The sequence below is a fragment of the Cnephaeus nilssonii genome (genome assembly GCF_951640355.1).
Source record: "Cnephaeus nilssonii genome assembly, chromosome: 10".
Classification (NCBI taxonomy): Eukaryota; Metazoa; Chordata; class Mammalia; order Chiroptera; family Vespertilionidae; genus Cnephaeus; species Cnephaeus nilssonii.
Genome location: NC_137081.1, coordinates 40,213,448 through 40,235,038, shown reverse-complemented (window position 1 = coordinate 40,235,038; position 21,591 = coordinate 40,213,448). Strand labels below are relative to the sequence as shown.

Sequence of the window (21,591 nt, the reverse complement as noted above, 5' to 3'; positions counted from 1 at the left end):
TCTAGCTATTCTGATTTTAATTTTTATGGACACAGTAACAGTTATTTTCTATTGAAGAATCTATCCAGCTTACATCTGCACATTATATGTATACATATTTTCCCTGGAGGCCTCATAGATAAACTTTGTAGCCCAACCATCTCCCATATATATAAGGGGAAAAAATAATTTCCCCTCTGTTTTCTCTTAAACCACTCATGGGAATATGTATATACCCAATCAAACTTTTGCTTTTGGGGAGCCACTTATCCGAAATGACTTTCTTGGTAGCATCTGGGGCTTTCAAGATATTAGTAGTTTTACATGTGTTAACTACAACTATAATCACGAGATAAGAAAGTCCACTTTCTTCTGGCTTGTACCTTTTGGTGATGTTATCTTTCTTCTTCTAGCAGCAGAAGCTGGCCCCTCTGGAGTACCTTCCTCAGAGACTTCCATCTCTTTAAAGATATTAGTAGGTTTTAGTTGAAAAAAGGCAAAGACATGAAGATATGGCATACTAAGGAAGTTAGGTATATTAGCAGAGATTCTAACTTTAAATTCAGATTTTAATTTTTGTTCTAACATTTTTTCTCTGTACATCGTATGAGTGGGACTTTTTTGGTGGGGCATGTCATAGTTCCTTGTCTTGGGACATTAGGTGCTCTAAAGATATTAGTATTTTAGCATTAGAGGTTGTGAGAATCTACACACAACAGTAAACTCATTTTGTAGACCAAAGAAGAATTTTCTTATTTAGATTTTCATAACTAAGAATTATGCCTTCAATAGGAGGATGCTCTGAAATGTTGGGAACAGCTTCAGGAAACTCTACCTCTGGAAAAACTTTTCTGGTTGTATCAAATTCTTCAAAGATATTAGTAGGTTTATATTAAGAACTCAGAAAAACAGTGAATTATATAACATGCAACTTTTGTGTCTTGAAGTCAAAGATATTCATCGAAGTTTGGTGTTGTTTAAATATACCTTTAGTTGCTGGTGTTTCTCTCGTTTTAGGAATAATCACATATATTTTATCCTCTGGAACAACTTTCTTGGGTGGTTCAGGCACTTAAAAGATATGAGTATAGTCATAAATGGTGAAGTAAATATTGAGCTTTTAAAAAGAGCCACAAATAAATATTCTTCAGACTGTGTCATCATGTTATATACCTTTTGCTAGTTTGGGTTTTGTCTTTTGAGGATGAGTCATAAACACTTTTTCTTCTGTGGTTGATTCTTCGAATACTTCATACACTTTAAAGATATTAGTATGTATACAATTAGCTTCATTTCAAAGTGGATGAAGAACAGTATTAATAAAAACATAATACATAGTCATCACTCAAATTACCAATTGTACATAGACAAATATTAGTGACAATAACACATTGGCTAGGAAAAAGTCTCCTTCCCAGTTTTATGATATGACTCAACATTTCTTTATTAACATGATGATAAAATTGAGGAATTCACTGGAAAGGGACTATATAATTCTACTTTTTCTGCAGACATTTACTGGACAAAATTTCTATTGCTCTTATTTTTTATGGGTTTGTTAAAAAAGAAGAGGGTCAATGTTGAGTTTTACATCAAGAATTCTTCGATATTTGATCTACTGGAAATTCAGATAAGCCTTTTTCTTCTCCAAAACCTAGTTATCTATATTTTAAAACTGCATCTAATTTTTTGTTTTATTGTTTAATATTAATGTTAAAATCATGTAGGGGTTGAAATCAGGAAATAAAAAAAATAACTAAATATTTGGAAAATAAGGCAAATGAAAGAAATAAAAAAAAAAAAAAGATTCCTCCAGCTTTTAGAAAGGAAGACTGGATGATGACAATAACCAAATTCAAGTATAGAGAGGGTATTCAAAGAAGTGAGTCAGGCCCTAGCTGGTTTGGCTCAGTGGATAGAACATCGGCCTCGGAATGAAAGGTCTCGAGTTCGATTCCGGTCAAGGGCACATGCCTGGGTTGTGGGTTAAATCCCCAGTAGGGGGTGTGCAGGAGGCAGCCAATCAATGATTCTCTCTCATCCTTGATGTTTCTATCTCTCTCTCCCTCTCCATTCCTCTCTAAAATCAATAAAAACATATTTAAACACCCCCCCCCACACACACACACACAAAAGGAGGGAGTCAGCATATATTTTTATGCCAGCCTAGAATTACAGTGACAAAAATTGGCTTTAAACAGGGAATTTTTTAGATGAAAATAAATGTAAGAATATCTAGACTACTGGCATTTTCACTACTCATATTATTGAAAGTATTCTATTCAGAGTATGTTATTATTCAAATAATAAAAAATAATATTTATTATTTAATTTTACTTCTCAAATTATTTAATTAAAATTTTATATGAAAGCCAATTAAAAAAAAGGCTTCATAATTCTTTTGGGGTTCTAATTACTGTGTAAATCTATGGTCATTTGCAGCATTGCCAAAATATTTCCAGAGATTGTGTTGAAGAGTAAAAAACAATAATGGTTGAGCATTTTGAGTCTATAAAATTCAATTAAAATATTATTATGAAGTTAGTTATTTTATAGTCTGAGAAAATAAATAGCTTCAAAGCAAAAGACATTTGTACATATAACAGATTAATAAGACAGGACAACAAATTCAACAAGACAAATGACTTTTCTAAACTCCAGCAATGTTATAAGGTCAATACTATTTATTTTTTAGATCGGTGAAGAAATAACTTTGAGGCTAGTAGCATTCAAATTATTTACTCTTAGCTAAATATTTTGGTGAGTGAAGGCTTTTACATGATATTAGTATATTTACTTTTAAAAACAATCAATACAAACACAAATGAAACAAAAGGGAACCACCAAGTTTTCTACACTCACTGTACATCGTTGTGTCTTCAGAAAGAACTATAGGTGACATTTCTTCTTGAATACTTTTCTTAGGCACCTCAGGAACTTTAAAGATATTAGTATATTAATTGTTATGTAGGACAATGTAAGATATTAAGAATATAAAGAAACAAACTACACAGGTTTAACCTCACACACATTCACTTTAAACCATGAATAACTAAATAAAGAGTTCCTTCATCTTGTGATTAGCATCAGTGTGTACCTTTAGCTGGTGGAACTTCAGGCTTCTTAGGAACAGCTTCATGAACCTTTTCTTCTGGAACAATTTTCTTGGGTACTTCAGGTGCTTTAAAGATATTTGATTGTTTTATTTTTAAGAATTTCATCATTGAATATAAAATATCAAGACAAACAAGGGGCATCTAACAAGAAGAATGTCAAAAATTCCAAAAGAAGTCAACTAAACACAGTCAATTTATCTCTCTAGATCACCTTGTGACTGACTTCTTGATTTGTCAGTTTAGAAACACTCTGCCCTTTGGGGATAGCATCATTGTCTATTGTAATTTGGAACAAGTTTATTTGTTTTCAGAGCTACTTGACAATAGCTTCAAAAATAAATTATTTTTGAAAAAGAAGTTGAGGGGTCATATTGTTTAATTATTGCTTAAGAAGAGGATCAGCCCAAACAATAAACTTATAGGCATACAGGAAGATTATGTTATAGAACATAAATTGAAGTGTATATCAATCAGTTATATCGTGGCATTAAGGGGAGAATGATCTCTCTCTTCTCCATAGTAAGTAAATAAAAGAGGGTTTTATATTAGAGGTCAATCAGCAAAGGCAGTACCTTTAGCTGGTGGAAATTTGGGCTCTTCAGGAACATGTACTTTTTCTTCTACCACAATTTTCTTGGGCGCTTCAGGTACTTTAAAGATAGTAGTAATATTTTTTACTTTTAAAAATTCATAAAGATTTTCAACAAACAGAACATAAGAGAAATGTCAATCAACAGAGAACATAACAATATCAAGTACAGATATCACTTTATCAAATACATTACAGTATTTGATGAGAGTTGAATTTCGATAAGAAATACAACACATCCAGGGGAATTTTTCATGTTAGAATTTAACAAGAAAAAGTAACAAGACAGCGTCAGTTGGTGCTATTGCTACTTGTCTTGGTGGAATAATTGATACTTTCTTTTCAGTGATGACGTTCTTAAATGCTTCACTGATTTTAAAGATATAAGTATATATTATGTATTAGATTTTTTTCATTTCTATCATGAAATTCAAGAGGTTTATAAAAATGAACAAAGCAGAAATATTAAAAACATAGTTACTATGTAGTTATATTTGCAAGGTTATTAAAATTAATAATAGGAAAACATGGATTTTTCTATAAGCACATTAGTGAATATATAATGAACTAGTACCAAAGAAGGAAATGTGAGTTCACTATTTGGTTAAGAGACATTTGCTTTGGGTATTTTAGGTATAACAACAGTGACTTTCTTTTTTGGTAGACTCTCCTTTGGACCCTCAGCCACTCCAAAGATATTAGTTTGCTTTAAAAATTACCAAAACACAAAACACAGAAGAAAAACATCAAGTAGAATGCAAATTTGTAAAACAACCACCGTGCTACTGAACGTACAATTAGGTAAGTAATTTTTTGCCAATGAAATACCTTTAGCTGGTGGCTCTTTTCGAGGAACAACTCTAGTGGGTGGTTTTTTTGGAGGGATGACTTTCTCGGATATCTCAGGCCCTTCAAAGATATTAGTGTTTTGCTTTAGAATGAACTCTTCAAGTATTATGAAACATTACTATTAAAGTTAGTACAACGAGGGCTGATAAAATGCTTTATTTATATTTTTAAATTTATACCACACCTACTTAAAAAAAAAGACTTGGTTTTACTAAATTTCACCTATATTGTATATTTACTATGTATACTAAGCACACACATGCACACACATTTCTTCGTATCACAAACATATTATTAATTTGTGCAACATCTGGAGTGCTATTGTAAAGAATTATTTGTATTATGGGTTATCTTCAGAATATACTAGAATTCTGGTGCTGTTACCAACATTCATTTACTTCCTAATGTTATTTTTCTAATGACAAATGGTGGAAGCTTTTGATAAGGAATTTATCAGCTTATGAACTATTGACTGTAATGTTAACAACGTAATGATTGTTTGGCCTGAACATGTAGATTCCACAGTGAACTGAGGAGCGTCTTTTTCACTCAGCAATGGCACTGGTCTATTATTTTGATTTCTGTAACAACCATGTAACATTCTTAGTTGGATTTAAAAAAGAATCCAGAAATTCATATAGTGACCTCCTTAGCTAAGTAGATGTCAAATGTTATCTTGTTTGCTAAAATTATATTGTGGTTAATCTCTATATCAATCTTTGTATCAAATAGTTTAAGTATTTGATACAAGTGTAAAGTATGTAATGATTTTAACTAGGAAAATAAATGGGTTTCTGGTGTTCCAAACTGAACATGAAAAGGTGCTTAAAACACAAAGTTAGTTAGAACAAGATATGACAATTTGCAATATCTACAGAATTCCCCTCTACCTTTGGGTGGAGCTTTGGGTTTTTCATATACTTCCACTTCTTCAGCTTCTAAAAATTCTATCACCCTATGAATTGCTTCAACTTTGTGTACTTCTTCAATTCTCTGTTTTTCTACTTTGATAAATTCTTCTACTTCATGGAACTCTTCTTCTTCAAAATATTCTTCAACTTCATGGAACTCTTCTTCTTCAAGAGCTTCTTCCACTTGTGCTTCCACTACTTCTAGTTCTGTTCTTTCTCTTACTACTTCCTCCTTATGGAAGGCAACTGATATTTTTTCTTCAAAGACAGTTCTCCCTGAAAGAGCATCTTTTTTAAGAGATTTTTTTTAAACACAGAAGAAATGAAGATGTAAATTCAAAATATAAAATAAAAACAACAGGAAAAAAGGTTTTCATGCAACAATATGAAAATCAAAGATTTCCCCCAAAATACCTTTAGCTGGGGGAACAGCTTCTTTTTTAGGCACAAGGACTTTCTTTTCTGGGATTTTCTTTTCTGGAACTTTCTTTTGTACTTCGGGCACTTTAAAGATATGGTTTTAACATTTAGGACTATTAAGAGCAAGTTTTCATAGACAAAGACATCAAAAACAACCATGACACAGAGACATAAAACAAGTCTTAATGAAAAGAGATGAAAAGGAAGTTCAGGTTTAAAAGAGAAGATATACCTTTGGCTGGAGGTGCTTCTTTTTTCTGAACAGGAACAGGTACTTTTTCCTCAGGAACCTTCTTTGGCACTTTAAAGATATTAGATGTTTCAGTTAGCTGACAATACTCAATAATAAACATGAAATAAAAACATCAGACACCAACAATAATCAAAGTCTAAGAAGTCCCTCTGTACTATTAGATAACACTGTGACAAGAAATAACGATATTTTTCCAGATCACTCATTTGTGCTAACCATATCTTTAGAAGAAGTTATGCCCCCCCAAAACTGTGCTGGTTCTATTTTTTTAATAGAAAGAATTATCAATATTGATATTGAGCTCACTGCTACTATTTTTAATTTGATGAAGACTTTTTCTTTTTTAAATATAGGTATCATATTCTATTGGGCATTATTATATCTGCTGAGAAGGTCTACTGTGATGGGGACAGAATAATCTTATCTATTAAGGGCACTACTAAAGCATCAACTTAATTAGGAAGCAATGAAAATGGACATTTTGTAATAACCTTGAGTGCTTAGGCCAAATATTACTTGAAGGGAATATGGCTTATAGAAATAGTTATTATATAAGCATTAGAAGATATTTCCCCTATAAGACCATATAACAGACATATTATAATAATTACATGAGAAAACCTTTGTTGTGTAATGGAATAAAATCTATGAATGGAATGTGGGGAAGAGGGATTCATTGCTATGTATAGAGAGCTATACTATTAACATTAAAATGCTCAGCTATTTAAAATAAGAAACTTCTAGAATAATAATTCATACATATATAATCATCCATTCACATCCTAAAAAAATGTTAAAGAAATGGAAAGGGTTTATTTTTACTAGCTCTTACTCAATTTTGTAAGCCTGTTACTTAAATGACTCTAAGAAACAGTGAAAGAAGACACTTTTAAAAAGAAAATGAAGGGAATTTAAAGATATTAGTTATTGGGATTTGCTATACCTTTAGCTGGTGGTGCCTCCACTTTTTTAGGAACAGGAGTAGGTGCTTCAGGTACTGCTTTCTTAACCACTTTAGGCACTTAAAAGATATTTTATGGACATTTTGAAAAATGACATGCTGTGAACAGAACAACTCCCACATACCAACCCCCCAAAACACTGATTTTTGTTTAAAAGATATTAGGAGCCTAAATGTTAATTTTAAATATGGAGTGATGACTCAAAAGGTGGATATTACCTGGAAATCCTATAAACATCAATTATACAAAAGATTGTCATAGTCTTCAGAAATCATAGGCTAAGAATTATTCTAAAAAGTAAACACCACAGAAATATTTCCCCCATCTTAATAGTAAAAAATTAAGGATTGAAAAATAAGAAAGTATTACAATAGGAGCTGGCCAGAAAAAAGTTAAAGTGCCAATAACATAAATGTGATCACTCACTCTAATTGCATTGCAGCTATAGTAGAAAAAGTAGGTGGGAGTAGTGGGGGGAGGAAGGGAAACAAAACTTGTGGTGCCAATAATAATTAATCTTCAATTTATCATTTATATAAAAATATACTGATAAATATTGGATAAATACAAATTCTGAGAAAGATTTGGAACATTGTGTCTTTTAAGTGTCCAACCCATAAAAGCAGCTGTACCTCTAGGTGGCACCACTTCCTCCACCTCCTCTATGCTAGGTGGTTCTTCTGGGATCTCTTCTTCTGGTATAGGTTCTTCAGGCTCCTCATACACTTCAAAAAGATTATTATTTTGTAAATTATTTTTAGAATTTTTTTGAATGTTACTAGTAGACTAAAACGATATATCTGAAAACTGAAGTTGCCTGATCAGTGTAAGTAATTCATAGCTCAGCCTTCCTAAAGTGTGTGAAAACTCACTAGTCCTTGAAAAAAAGCTACTGGATCTAGTTAAAATTATTATTATTTATTTTTAATAGAACGGGGCTTTTCAAGTTAAATATTCACTTTGGGGTAGAAGTTAGATTTTTCTGAACCTGTTACTCAGGTTTAACTGGAATATCTGTTGGACAAGTTTATCCCTCAATTGCTAACCAAGGAATGTTGATGAAAAATGTACCATAGCAAATAGTTTACCTTCAAAGAGTCTTATTAAAATGAAACAAACAAACAAACAAACAAACAAACAGACAAATAGGTTAAGTATCTAAGAAAGGAGATTCAATTGGTTTTAGTTTTCCTGCATCATTTCTATTAGGTAAGTAATAATTACTTTTAGAGTCGGCATATGTTTGTTTTCTGGAGTGAAGTGTGCATTTATCACCTTCAAATATTAGACAATGATAAGACAATGATGACTTTTAAAGTGTTCTTTTCTCAGAAAGTCATCTACCTTCGACTGGTGGAACTTCCTCTTCTTTAGGGGGAACAATTCGTCTTTCTTCTACTTTCTTAGGTACCTCAGGAACTTAAAAGATATTAATTGTTTTAGGCACTTAAAATGCAAGAATCAAAGAAGAGTACATAAAAGCCAAGTTTTCTGTTTTTTGTTTTTTTAAAAAAACACAAGAGAACAAATAGAATACACATGCACAAGATGAAACATTGACATATCACAGAATCAATTAGAGACAAAAATAAAGAGGTTGTGGTTTAAGATTAAGGGTCCATTATAGAGATATTCTATCTTTTACCATTGGAGCCTCTACTTTGTAGGGAGAGACAATGGTACTTTTGGGACTTTTTTTTAGTTACTTCTAGTTTTTAAAAGATATATGAGTTTAGCATTTTTGTTTTTTAGAAACAGCATACATAGAGAATCAAGATAAAATACATTAAACGCAAAGTGGAAAGTTTGACATAGTACAAACATGGGTACAGCTGAGTCACAAATGATGAATGCAAAGAACAGACCACACAATGCAAACATTTCTGTTGAACATCCTATGTGGATAGCATCAGAGTTCAACTTTGGCGCGGCAACCATATCCCTGTTTTGGGTGATGTACCTTTGGCAGGAGGAGCCACTGCTTTCTTAAGACCAGGAGGAGGCACCTTCTTTTCGGGTTCAGGTTTCTTAGGCACCACAGGCACTTTAAAGATATTATTTTATTTTATAATTTCAGTTTCACAAACACCGAGACAATGGACTCAGCAATAGTACAAGTTATGTTAGCAAACACTGAAACAGAACATTTGGACATTTACATGATGGAAAGAAATGACAGTGTCTGGTTTGCTTGGGAACAGCAGTACCTGCGGTAGGGGGAGCCTCCTCTTTCTTAGGAATGATCACTTTCTTCTCTGGCACTTTCTTCTTAACCTCAGGCACTTTAAAGACATCATTTCATGATAAGAATATTGTGAGGGACAAAAAAATAGAGAACACAAGAAGTCCACACACAGAAAGACCAACATGCAACACTCACTCAGGATAGGATGTAATGCAAGTTGGGAGTCCAAATGTTATGTTATAATTAGGAAGAGCATCCTATTTTAATATCTGATATGTGGTCACTTCATCAATTTAAATTTCACTAGTAATTTATTAAATCATCATCTATAAAACATTTCTGAGTCCTAGAAATCCAATAAAGGATCAGCTTTATCATTTCATTGATTACATGACTATTTAGTCTGATGGGGGAGTTATGCTTATTTCAAGTAGTGGTACCATGATCTTTTGCAGAAAGTGTAACTGAACTTGAAGGGACACATATATTTATTTTGACCAGTACAGGGAGCTGATTGAATATGTTAAATCTGGATACTGTTTATTCAGTGGTAGAATACTTGTACATGCTGTACTATATTTTATCCTCACAGTAATATCTGAGTTCACTAGGACTGATATTAGTATCCTCATTTCATACAAATGGAACTTGAGGATCAGATTGGTGAAAGAGTTTTCTCAGGCTAAAACAGCAAGGCACAAATCCAAAAGATAAGGCCAAAATAAAAAGCTACTGGTCTACATTTATATGTATATATCAGAAGACGTAAGTTGTTATTCAGTATTCTGATAAATATATAATCTTTCTTTTTTCTTTTCATCCTAATGTTAAAAGGCACTTAGTATAAATGGTTGAAGGATGAAATTTATGAATATTTATTTACCATATTTTTCAGAGTAGATAATTTTTCATTGCAAAATATCTGTATGAAAATTACAATGGCTAACAAAATTATAGAGAAATCAGGCACAAATTTTGTGGCAGCTTTGGGTCATATCTTTTCATCTTTGTTCTAAATATTGCTTTGAATCCAATTAAAAATGGATATCAGTGTTCCTGCACATTTTTAGAAGTGAAAATGTGACTGTCTACTTTATAAATGTAATTTTTCCTACAACCCAGTTCCACCATAATTTTTCTGGTGACGCTATGAGACTGTGTATTCCCTTTTGGGAGTTGTACCTTTGGCTGGTGGAGGTTCCACATGTTTAGGAGCGGGAACTGGGACTTTCTTCTCTGGTACAGGTTTCTTTGGCACTTCGGGCACTTAAAAACATTCATTTTAAGACATTAAAAATCACATGCACAGTACTGCGTGTATAACAAAAAGACAAATGAGAATAAGACCACAGACAACTAGATGACATTTCACATCATGAAATTTGAAAAGACATTCACATGATTTACAATAGACAAACACACAAGACAGACACATTAATAAGAGCACAGATGAATGGAATGTTTTCTAAGATTTAGATGGTAGACAACATAGAGAGTAAAGCATCAGAGATAAAATTGGAGATGAACGAAAAGATGGAAAGGCAGAATTCAACACAAAAGAGGTCTTGGTGATTCCAAGAAGAGCTGCTATACCTCTTGCAGGCACTGGCACCTTGGGTTTAATTTCTGGAAGAGCTTCTTCTTCTTCAGGTACAACTTCTTCCTCAGGTATGAATTCTTCCTCCTCAGGAGGAACTTCCTCTTCCTCAGGAGGGACTTCCTCTTCTTCCGGAAGAATTTCCTCTTCCTCAGGTAAAACTTCCTCCTCAGGAGGAATTTCTTCTTCGAATGGAACTTCCTCTTCCCGAGGTAGAGTTACAGGAACTGGGGCTGGCTCCCGTTTCTTTGGCACTTTAAAGATATTTATTCAACCATCAAGCATCACTTGTATGCACAACATTAATAACAATGGGACAACACGAAAAGCAAATCATCTGTGATCATAGAGCACCACATGTCAGCAAAGTAAATGTCATCAAGCGTTAATTAGAGTTAGTGAGGCTGTGCAATATCAGCTAGTTTTCCCTTTGGCCCTGGTTCTATTAGAGATGAATGTACCTTTGGGGGGAGGAGCCTCTACTTTTTTCAGAACAGGTGTTGGTTTCTTTTCTTCTGGAATGAGCTTCTTGGGCACCTCTGGCACTTTAAAGATATTATTTGTCTTTAATCACGTGTTCTTTTACATGTTTGAGTACAATAGGCATGAAAAAGAATCATGAAACACCTGATTTTTATATTTCTAAGAAGACAATTTTAAAAAACATGTAATAGTGTGGGGGAATTCATATGTGAATATACATACACATATTTTTTAAAAAAGGTTTGTTCGTTTTTTCCCCCCAGGCACTTTAAAGATGAAATGATGTACCTTTCACAGGTGGAGCCTCTACTTTCTTAGGAGCAGGAACTGGCACCTTCTTCTCAGGCACAGGCTTCTTGGGCACTTCTGGCACTTTAAAGAAATGGTTTAGAAACAAATTTTATACAACATAAAATGTTGAGTCGAAGCATAGCCTCAAAAAGATTAAGATAAGGTAGTAAAACTATAACCAAGGTATCTCAAGAAGGATTTTATCCTTAAAATAAATATGTTCTTTCCCATACAGGAATATTAAAGTGTTGCATCCCCAAAGATTAATTTTTACTCACATGCAAATGTGGAATAAAAATGATTTGCAGCATTGCAAGTTTATGTACCTTCGGCGGGTGGAGCTTCCACCTTTTTAGGAACTGGTACAGGCACTTTCTCCTCTGGCACAGGTTTCTTGGGTACTTCAGGAACTTTAAAGACACCAAATAGGGTTAGTGTCACATTTCCACCCACTGATAAGAATCCAGCAATTTCAGGACTTCATTGAAGCATCGTAGATATTCTAACAATTTCACTTTAAGATGGAAAACAACAGCCACAAACAAAGGAATTCACAAAAATAAAAATTAAAAACAACAACAACAACAACACTGTAAAACATAGATGGGTGACAAAGATAGCACACAATGCCTGGTAAATAGTGGTTTTGTCTATTTTGGTGTTATGATAAGTATCTATTTTACACTAAGAAATTTCCATTGAAGAGGAGGAGCCACGCATTAGGCACCAGCATGCTACAATAGCAAAATTCAGAGATGGCTGCATGGTAAACTGCTCCTGTCACCAGTTGGGTGGTCCTTGCCTTGTCATTAATATTGTTAATATAATTATGGGGAAAGAACTGATATGATTCATCAAGTTATACTATGTGAGTAGATTACTACACTATCCCCTTGATGGACTACAAAGAGAGGTACCTTTAGCTGGTGGAGCCTTCTCTTTCTTAGGAATGGGCACAGGAACTTTCTCCTCTGGCTTCTTAGGAATCTCAGGCACTTTAAAGATATTGTTTATTGGTAAGTTCTAACTACCAGTAACAGCACATCCATACAAAGTACAGTTAACATTTCTAACAACAGATACAACACACACAAGGTTTTGAACGCAGAAGATAGTTAACTGTTTATCTGCAGGTAAAGGCTTTCCTATGACCACGATATGAATGATGGTGTACCTTTTGCTGGTGGGGCTTCCTTCTTTTTGGGAACAGGAACAGGTTTCTTCTCTTCTGGAACAGGTTTCTTAGGTTTCTCAGGCACTTTAAAGATATTATTAAGAATTTTGGAAAGGTTGCAAAAAGATATAGGATGTAAAAAACAACTACAGAAATCATACTTAAGCATCTAAAAGTGCCTATTTCTAAAATAAGCAGCATTGGTCATCTGTACTAATAAACCCCAGAATCTGATCAAATTAGACACTCAGACTCCAAAGATGCTGCTCTGTATCCCTTTGTAGGAGATGTAATCTACCTTTGACTGGAATTACTGGTACCACTTCTTCTTTAGTTATGACTTCCTCTTCTTCATGAAGGTACTCTTCTTCTTCATGAAGGTACTCTTCTTCTTCATGAAGGTACTCTTCTTCTTCATGGACATATTCTTCTTCTTCAAGATATTCCTCTACTTGGGTTACAACTTCCTCTTCAAAGGCAATCTCTTCTGGTTCTGGTCTTTTAGGTACTCCTGGCACTTTAAAGATATTATCTTTAGGTTGGACATTTTCCAATTTCTCAACAAAATTAAGACATGTTAGGAACACAACCATTTGTAACAGAAGAACAGGCTTTGCCTTTCACACAGAAGAACTTCACACATAGAACTAAACATGAATTGAATATCAAAGAAGACAAACAAAACATTAAAAAGAGTGGCATTAAGTACCTTTAATAGGTGCTGCTACTTCTTTTTTAGGAATAAGCACTTTTTCTTCTGTGACAACCCTCTTGGGCTTCATGGGCACTTGAAATATTAAGTATAAGGACATTTTAATGTAAGAAATGGGCCACCCAGACAACTCTTGCTTTGTTGTTCTTTAAGCAGATAGAATAATTTTCAAGTGCTTCTTATGTGACAGATATGCAATACTTCATCCATAAGAAACTTTACATGTTTCATGGAAATAATTTTGAACCGCATTGGGATAAAAACATACAGAAGTACTCAAGTAAGCTTGAGGGAGCAGAGCCCAAATGTGAAATCATGTTTAGTGTTCAGGTGTCTCTGCCTATAGGAAATATCCTTTACTGGAAATGAAAAGCTAAATTCTAGGTAACTATGCTTTCTGAAATTATAGAGAAGTTACTTTATACTTAGTAAAAAGCAAAAGAAAAATTACTGGACACAGAGTTAGCTTTTTTTTAACCTTCAGAATGGCTTTAGAATGAATACGGTTATATCATTACATCAATTTAGATAAACCAGGAATGTGCCAAATGGTCATTGACTTGACATCCAAACATTCTATTTTTCTATATATTGTAGCCATGTGACAGGATGCAGTCAATGTATAAAAGGCTATGGATATATTTTGAAGTAATTTTTCCTTTTAAAGGTAACATTCACTTCTTATCCTATATCTACAGATTTTTACATCCAATATTTTCCAAATGATTAATTTAAAAGACACACAACAATGAAATGAAGTGAAACATAGCTGCCTGAATTTTACAAAAGACATTATAAAAGACTTGGTCTAAGAAGGAAATTATTATACCTTTAGCAGCTGGTTCAGTCACCTGCTCTTTTTCGCGTTTGGTAATTGAAATGCGTACTTTTTCCTCAACAACTTTCTTTGATTCTTCAGGCACTTAAAGATATTAATTATTGAAGAGCATTAAAACCAACCACATGAATGCAGTGTAAATAAAACACGAAAAACTGACATGTAAGCATCAGGACTACAACAATTCATTTTGTAAAAACAAAGAGCAGCAGACAAGGTGGTAAGACACGTTTCTAGAACACAAGTAACAAAGATGTTTGGGGAGTTATCACTCTGAAAAGTACCTTTGGGTGGTAGAGGTTTGAGTTTCTTAGGAATGGGCACTGGTACTTTTTCTTCAGGGACAGCTTTCTTCACAACTTGAAAATATCAACATTAACAGATTTACAAACCTGAACCTGATTGCTCAAGAGTAGTAAGAATAAAAAGTTAAGAAATACGACATACAACACAACATTCCCCAAACACACACATGAATGGTATACTGCCACTACAACAGGTATTTATAGTATGACTGACGTGAAGACAGGTCTCTTAGTACTGATAAAGTTTTTCTCACTCTACCTTTAGTGGGTGGGGCCTTTGGTTTTGTGGGAACCGGTTCTTCTTGTACAGGCTTTACTGGGATAGGCTTTTCAGGTTCTTTAAAAGTACATACAGGGTATTTAATGTTAGATGTGAGAACATAAATAAAAATACTATTTCTTAAATACACTCAAATAATTAAAATATTATCTTTCATCTACGGTGTAGTCATAGCCTCTAGATGTGAGAATCAGAGATCCCAGAAGGATAAGGTCTAAAAGACCTAAACAAGCCTACAGTGCCCTTTCCTCCTTGCTATTTATTTCTATTAGGTAATTTTAACTGTCTCTTACATATTAAAATCCTCACTTCACTTCTGGTAGACAAAATGGTGGTTAAATCTCCTGTCTATATAATATTGACTTTTAATGTTATCTTCAAAACTATACAGAATGACCCCAAAGTTAGACTCAGAAACATCAGAAATTAAGGGACATAATACTGACTCATTTCAAAGTTCCAATTTTTTTTGAGTAAAATAAATTATTTGGAACTGAAATTATATGCCTAAAAATATGATCTTCATGAGATAAAACAAAACTGCTTGTTAGCCTTCCTCTCTGCCTTTACCTTTGAAAGAGTCTTTGTCAAGTTTGATGATGGGACCCCTGAGGCTAGAGAATTTTCTCAATAGCCTATCACGCTTGATCACAACAAGCCTCAGAATGAGACATGCTCAGAAGTTTTTGATCATGTACTAGAATGATCATAGGCTCTTGAAGATAAATTCCTAACCTTTTGGAGAAAGAAATGTAGTGACATTTGCTATTTTCATAAAAGTAAAAATAAGGAGTAAATAGGTTATTCTCAAAACCCAATCTAACAGTAAGATTATTATAGAGATATTTTTCTAGAAGTTATCCAAGAAAATAAACATTTTGAAGTTGCCAAAGGAAACAAAGTTCTTTCCAAATTTCTCTGGGCACCCAAAATTGTATCCTGTTCTAATGGAATTTGCATGTACTTAATATGGTTCAAGTTTGCAGTTTTTCTCATACCTGTGATATAATCTTTAGACTCTTCATAATGTTCAAGTTCACGTTCCTCATAATCTTCATATTGGTCATATTCTTCTGCTGGTTCATACTCCTCAAATTCTTTATAATCGTATTCTTCATATTCTTCATATTCCTCTTCCCGATGCACTGAAACAGTTTCTTCTTCTCGGGTGTAAGACCATTCTTTCTCTTCTGTTACAGTTACTTCTAGAATAATATTGAAAACAGGCAACATTATACTTGAAGCCCATTTAGGGATAAGAATGACAATGTGCTTTGATTTCATTCCCTTTGTGATGGTCTCATGCACTAATTATGGGAGATTTTCACTGTCCTTTCCTGGTCAAGGTACTACAGAGTGTACATTTGTTATTCATGATTTCAAATGTTAGATTCCCCACCTTTAGTCAACAATAAGCCAATAAAGAATGAGAGTCAAATTGGGAGCTAGCAGGCAAAGAGCTGTGTAGTTTCATGCTTCATTTTATTATTTAGTCAAAGCACAATATACCTTTAGTGGGACGAGGTTCTCTTTTCGGAACTTCAATGGATATCTTTTCTTCTTTAACAGCTTTTTTCCTGACTTCAGTCACTTTAAAAAGAGTAATTATTAAAAGTGAATTGCAAGATTTTAAATATATATATGTATTAAGAGAATTTGTGTACGAACAATCCAAGGACAAAGATGACCATAACTGTGCTTGTTGTTCAATTTTTTCATTTAAATGGCAAGAAACATCAATAGAATTGGAAATAAGCATGACATAATATACATATAAATACTGTTTTCTAAGTTACTTAATGCTTTAAAGACACAGTAATTTCAGAAGATCAAGTAGCATTTATAAGAGTTTAAAAAGGCAACTAGACAACATAATGACTATGAAACAAGCACAAGACAGAAACTTGTGTTACATAAATAGTTCCTTCACCTTAATCCTAAAATATTTTCATAATCTACTAGAAAAATGTAAAAAATTACATTAAAAATTAAAAAATTAAGGATTAAATTAAAGGATTAAAATTTTTTTAATTTTCGTCAAAGATTGCCACATAAAACAAGCATTTTGGCAGACGAGTTTAGTATATAGACAAATAAAGACATAAAAGATGACAAGTACATTTTAAGAAAAAGTATCTACATGTTTGGGGGGGGACTTCAGATTTTTTAAGAAAAGAAAGAAGCCCAGCCAGCGTGGCTCTGGTTGAGTGTTGACCTATGAATCAGGAGGTCACGGTTTGATTTTGATCGAGGGCACATGCCCTGGTTGTGGGCTTGATCTCCAGTAGGGGGTGTGCAGGAGGCAGCCAATCATTGATTCTCTCTCATCATTGATGTTTTTCTCTCTCATTCTCTCCTACTCTCTGAAATCAATAAAAAATATTTAGAAAGAGGAGAGAATACTTTCTGGTATCTGAAATGTTTAGTTTTGAAGTGATATGAAATAACATGTATATTACATTAAAAATGTATTTAAATTATTTTCCCTAAGAACCTAAACTCCACTAGATTAGTTTCAATACCTATATGCTTAGTTCAATTTCTGAAAAAGTTGGTGTACCTGTGGCTGGTGGTGCCTCCTCTTTTTTAGGTTTGAGTTTGAGAACCTTTTCTTCTGGAACAGCTCTCTTGGGTTCCTCAGGCACTTTAAAGACAGATTTCACTTTAAAGACTTGTTCCCTCATTCAAACCACCAAAAGGTAGTCATTTAATAGCAACTCAAACACAAAAGACCTGACATTTTCATTATTTCCAACATAAAACAATGCTTGTAATAATGACAACAACCAGCACCCGTAACCAGTGTGCGTGGTAAAGAGAACAGGGTGAGGACAACATTCTGTGTATGGAAAGGCTCCAAGTACCTCTGGCTCTAGGAGGCTCCGCTTTTTTAGTTACAGCAACATGAACTTTTTCTTCCTGGGTAATTTGCATGTGCCTCTCAGTCACTTAAAAGATAATTTTAGGATTAGGGAGTTATATTACTTAAAGTGGAATTTAAAAATATATTAGCCAGAAAGTACTGTGATTTTTAGCATATAACAGTTTACAAGGTACACACAAATAAACTTCACGTCAAGTAAGTAATACTCCACCCATAGACAAGGCGAGAATACACCACTGCCACCAACACACACCAATAACCTCCACGTAAAAGGTGTGACCCAGACAGCAGCAAGAGGACGCAAGACGGGACACGTGCCTAGCTTTCCTGCTGGGGGGTCTCATTTACCTTTGGTGGGGGGAGGCTCTTCTATTTTAGCCGCTTTGGGAGGAGCCCTTTTTTCAGGAATTGGTTTCTTTGGCTCTTCTGGCACTTAAAAGACATCAGGCAACACAGTCAAACATACAATAGGCACACTTATCTTCTTGTTAATGTTATAAAAAAGACAGGCATTCTAGAGAATAAAGTAAACCCCAATATACCTTTAGCTGGCGGCACCTTTTCCGTCTTAGGAACGGCGGCCGGAATTTTCTTTTCTATCACAGTTTTCTTAGGTGCTTCAGGAACTTCAGAAAGATTATGTTTAAGAATATTAGTTTGACGTACCGAAGAAGTGACCTCGTTTGGTGGCAAAGAACTCACTTTTTGAAAGCATTACACATTTACACAAACAGTAATGACTATATTCAGCAAAAATGTTTATACACACACTGACAAAAGTTTAGGCAGTTATATTAAAGACATTATTATAGCTATTAAGACAGGTCATATCATTTCTTTGTAAGAACTGTACCTTTAGCTGGTAGAGGTTCCTCTATTTTAGCAGGAATTTTTGGTTTTGGTACAATTTTCTTCTCACGCTTTTCAGGCACTTGAAAAGATTATAAAATACATTTGTAGAAATGTCCATACTTCTTTTTAATAAAAACATGGGGAATCTTTTTACTTAGACATGATACTTATCAACATCTGTGATATAGACAATAGCTACAAGAAAACATAAAGAATGTGACACAAAGGGCTAGAACTAATTCAAGAGTTGATGTACCTTCGGCTGGTTCAGCTTCCACTCTCTTGGAGATAATGTGCAGTTTTTCTTCTACAACATATTCCTCAGGTTCTTCCAGCACTTTAAAGACATCAATTTTAAAGAAGGTAAGTTGTAGTGCTTTTCATGTTAAACTTGAGTTGTAATTTATTGCTCCAAGAGTGATTACAATGGCAAAAGTTTAACACTTGCCAAATCCCTTGTTGTTACTATTTAAAATAGTGACAAAGCATATTTTAATCAAAGTACGTATCTTAATAAAGAGTATGGGAAGTAAGTTTCATTAATTTAATATTTCAGTATATCATAAAGATATAATGATGCTTGTATTTACAGGAAGAACAGGACACATACAAGACAAAAACAATTCCAGTGGCTTTTAAGTATTTGAAGATAAGTTTTAAAAAAAGAAACTCTAAATTCAAAGACTACAAGACATAAACATACTTGAAGAAGCATAAACAGGTTTATAAGAAAGACCAGACCTGTATCACATAAGAAAAACTTACTGAGGACTTAGAAACAAGTTTCCCCCACCTAGTTTTGTGGGGCAGGTATGGCAAAAGAGCCTATGTGTATAAAGTTAATTATAGACTAGAAAACTCTACTTATAGACACATATCTTTACACTAGAAGTAAATTTAATAGGCTACCCAGCTTTCCCCTAAATCTTTTTGGCTTAATAAAAACATAAGAATATCATAGAATGTTTTCCTTTCAACTAGAGTCTGTAGTACCAAAGGCAATTATACGCATAATGTCAAAAACTCAAATCAGATTCATAGAATGAGAACTTTCTTTGCATACATGTTATGTTTGGTTCCCCAAACATTTCTGGAAGGGAAAGGGCCCTTTTTGAATTCATTAGATTCCTGACTTATGCCCCTTATCTTGGCCATTCTCAGGAAACAAAAGAACGGGTAGGCTTCCTCTTGGGAGTCATGTCTCATCTTGTTATTCCAAGCCACTCCGTTAAGACTATACATCTGGATTTCTTCCAAGCAGAGAAGGGGTGGGGCATCGTTTGTGAGCCAGAGATGTACTTGAGGGCATCTAAATATACAGTTCTACTCATCTTTTTCATTGGGAAGAGAGTTAATTTGTTAAAATTTATTGATTTATCTTAAGAGCCACATTAGAACTTCCTTAAGAACACTCTTTCAGATGTTGGACTTGATCAGTATACCTAGTGGTATCTTCATTCATTGAAAAGGTATCATAACACTGCAATAAAGCTTCCTGTTCAAGCCTTAAGAAACTATAGGGAACTCTCCTTACAGGTATCGGAACATCTGAATAACAAGTTAATCTAACCAAAGAAACACGATTGTTTTTTCCAAACATGAAATATAGGAAAGCCCTATGTGCTCAGTGCTTCACTCTCAAACTTGGCCTTGACTTCTGGAATGTAATAATTCTTTCTTAATTTTAAAAATGTGAGTCAGGACACATTAGTGAGTTGTGCTATCAAACTGCTTTATGTTACACCTGTTGTAGACATTAGACTACCAAGGTGAAGATTTTGCCAATCCACCCTGCTGAAACCAAATCCTACCTAATGGAAGGATGAATGAATACAGAGATACTTGCCCCACTAGTTATGGGTAAATATGAAGTCTTTCATCTCCCCACCCCCACCCCGCCACCTCCTACTTCTGGCCAAATAAGAGAGGATGGACAAGAATACATTAGATGTTTATTTTAAGTAATGTCCCTGAATCTCATGTTTTGATCAAAAGATATATCTGATGAGGCCAATAGATATTCACTAAATTTATGTCGCTTTTTATTAATTGATAAATTATCTATGAAAGAAAATAACTTATCAAGACTCCAGATCATGTCTAGCTTATTTGAATTGTTTACCTTCATATTCTGTAACCTCCACTTCCTCCTCCTCCTCCTCTCTTTCTTCTTCTCTATAAACTGAAATGGACACTCTTTCCTCTTGTTCTGAATAACTCCATTCCTCCTCTGCAGATACTTTAAAAGATAAAATTTAATTTACATTCAGTCTCCTGAAATACTAATAACAGTCACGGGTTCCCTAAAGATGGATAATGGTTCTTCTGTCTGCTTAGGGTGTGGCTCCACATTCCTCCCTCATTACAAGAAGGAGAGGGCTGATTTAAGATGAGGGGACAGTATAGCTCAAGACTGAGAAGAACATTCAAATTACGTTCAAGAGTGGCCACTGTCACAGCGGTCACATTTTCAGCACCCCATTCACTTCCTAAGACTGATTCGGGACCAACGAAGACACAAAGACTCAGTCTCAGAAGGCTACAGCAAGTAGACAGTGATAAGGACAACTGACTGCTACAGTCAATAGTCACATCTGGGAAGAAGAGACAACTTGGAGGAAACACACGCAAACTCATTTCTTCCCTCTCTTCTGCTCATGTACCTTCGTGCCGCATGACTTCCACTCTTTGAGGAACTGCAACAGATAGTTTTTCTTCAGCAACAAATCTTTTTTCTTCTAGGACAGTTTTCTTAGAAACTTCAGCTTTAAGAAAGCATTAAGGTTGAAGTTGAAAAATCAAGAATCTTAACAATTCTCTCAAGAGTTTGGGGAAGATTTGCACAGTACAACACTTTCACTGGCAAAATGGGAAAACAAGTTACGTAACGTATCATGAGTATATACACACA

The 21,591-nt window shown here is 34.1% G+C and overlaps 1 protein-coding gene across 1 annotated transcript in view; it reads right to left on the bottom strand.

The window, feature by feature from the left end:
- Nucleotides 1–21,591, bottom strand: part of TTN (titin) — a gene marked incomplete at its 5' end in the record, with an annotated part of 276,293 nt that overhangs the window by 135,157 nt on the left and 119,545 nt on the right. The window contains 25 exons of the mRNA XM_079783141.1: nt 3,668–3,745; nt 4,513–4,593; nt 5,424–5,720; nt 5,859–5,948; nt 6,097–6,165; nt 7,061–7,138; nt 7,712–7,804; nt 8,424–8,498; nt 9,287–9,361; nt 10,447–10,530; nt 11,323–11,406; nt 11,633–11,716; nt 11,962–12,045; nt 12,553–12,610; nt 14,901–15,001; nt 15,943–16,149; nt 16,454–16,534; nt 17,505–17,588; nt 17,809–17,892; nt 18,177–18,260; nt 18,371–18,454; nt 18,682–18,759; nt 18,937–19,017; nt 20,803–20,919; nt 21,344–21,445. Coding sequence (XP_079639267.1) covers nt 3,668–3,745; nt 4,513–4,593; nt 5,424–5,720; nt 5,859–5,948; nt 6,097–6,165; nt 7,061–7,138; nt 7,712–7,804; nt 8,424–8,498; nt 9,287–9,361; nt 10,447–10,530; nt 11,323–11,406; nt 11,633–11,716; nt 11,962–12,045; nt 12,553–12,610; nt 14,901–15,001; nt 15,943–16,149; nt 16,454–16,534; nt 17,505–17,588; nt 17,809–17,892; nt 18,177–18,260; nt 18,371–18,454; nt 18,682–18,759; nt 18,937–19,017; nt 20,803–20,919; nt 21,344–21,445 — 2,433 coding nt within the window. The remainder of the gene's footprint in view (nt 1–3,667; nt 3,746–4,512; nt 4,594–5,423; nt 5,721–5,858; nt 5,949–6,096; nt 6,166–7,060; nt 7,139–7,711; nt 7,805–8,423; nt 8,499–9,286; nt 9,362–10,446; nt 10,531–11,322; nt 11,407–11,632; nt 11,717–11,961; nt 12,046–12,552; nt 12,611–14,900; nt 15,002–15,942; nt 16,150–16,453; nt 16,535–17,504; nt 17,589–17,808; nt 17,893–18,176; nt 18,261–18,370; nt 18,455–18,681; nt 18,760–18,936; nt 19,018–20,802; nt 20,920–21,343; nt 21,446–21,591) is intronic.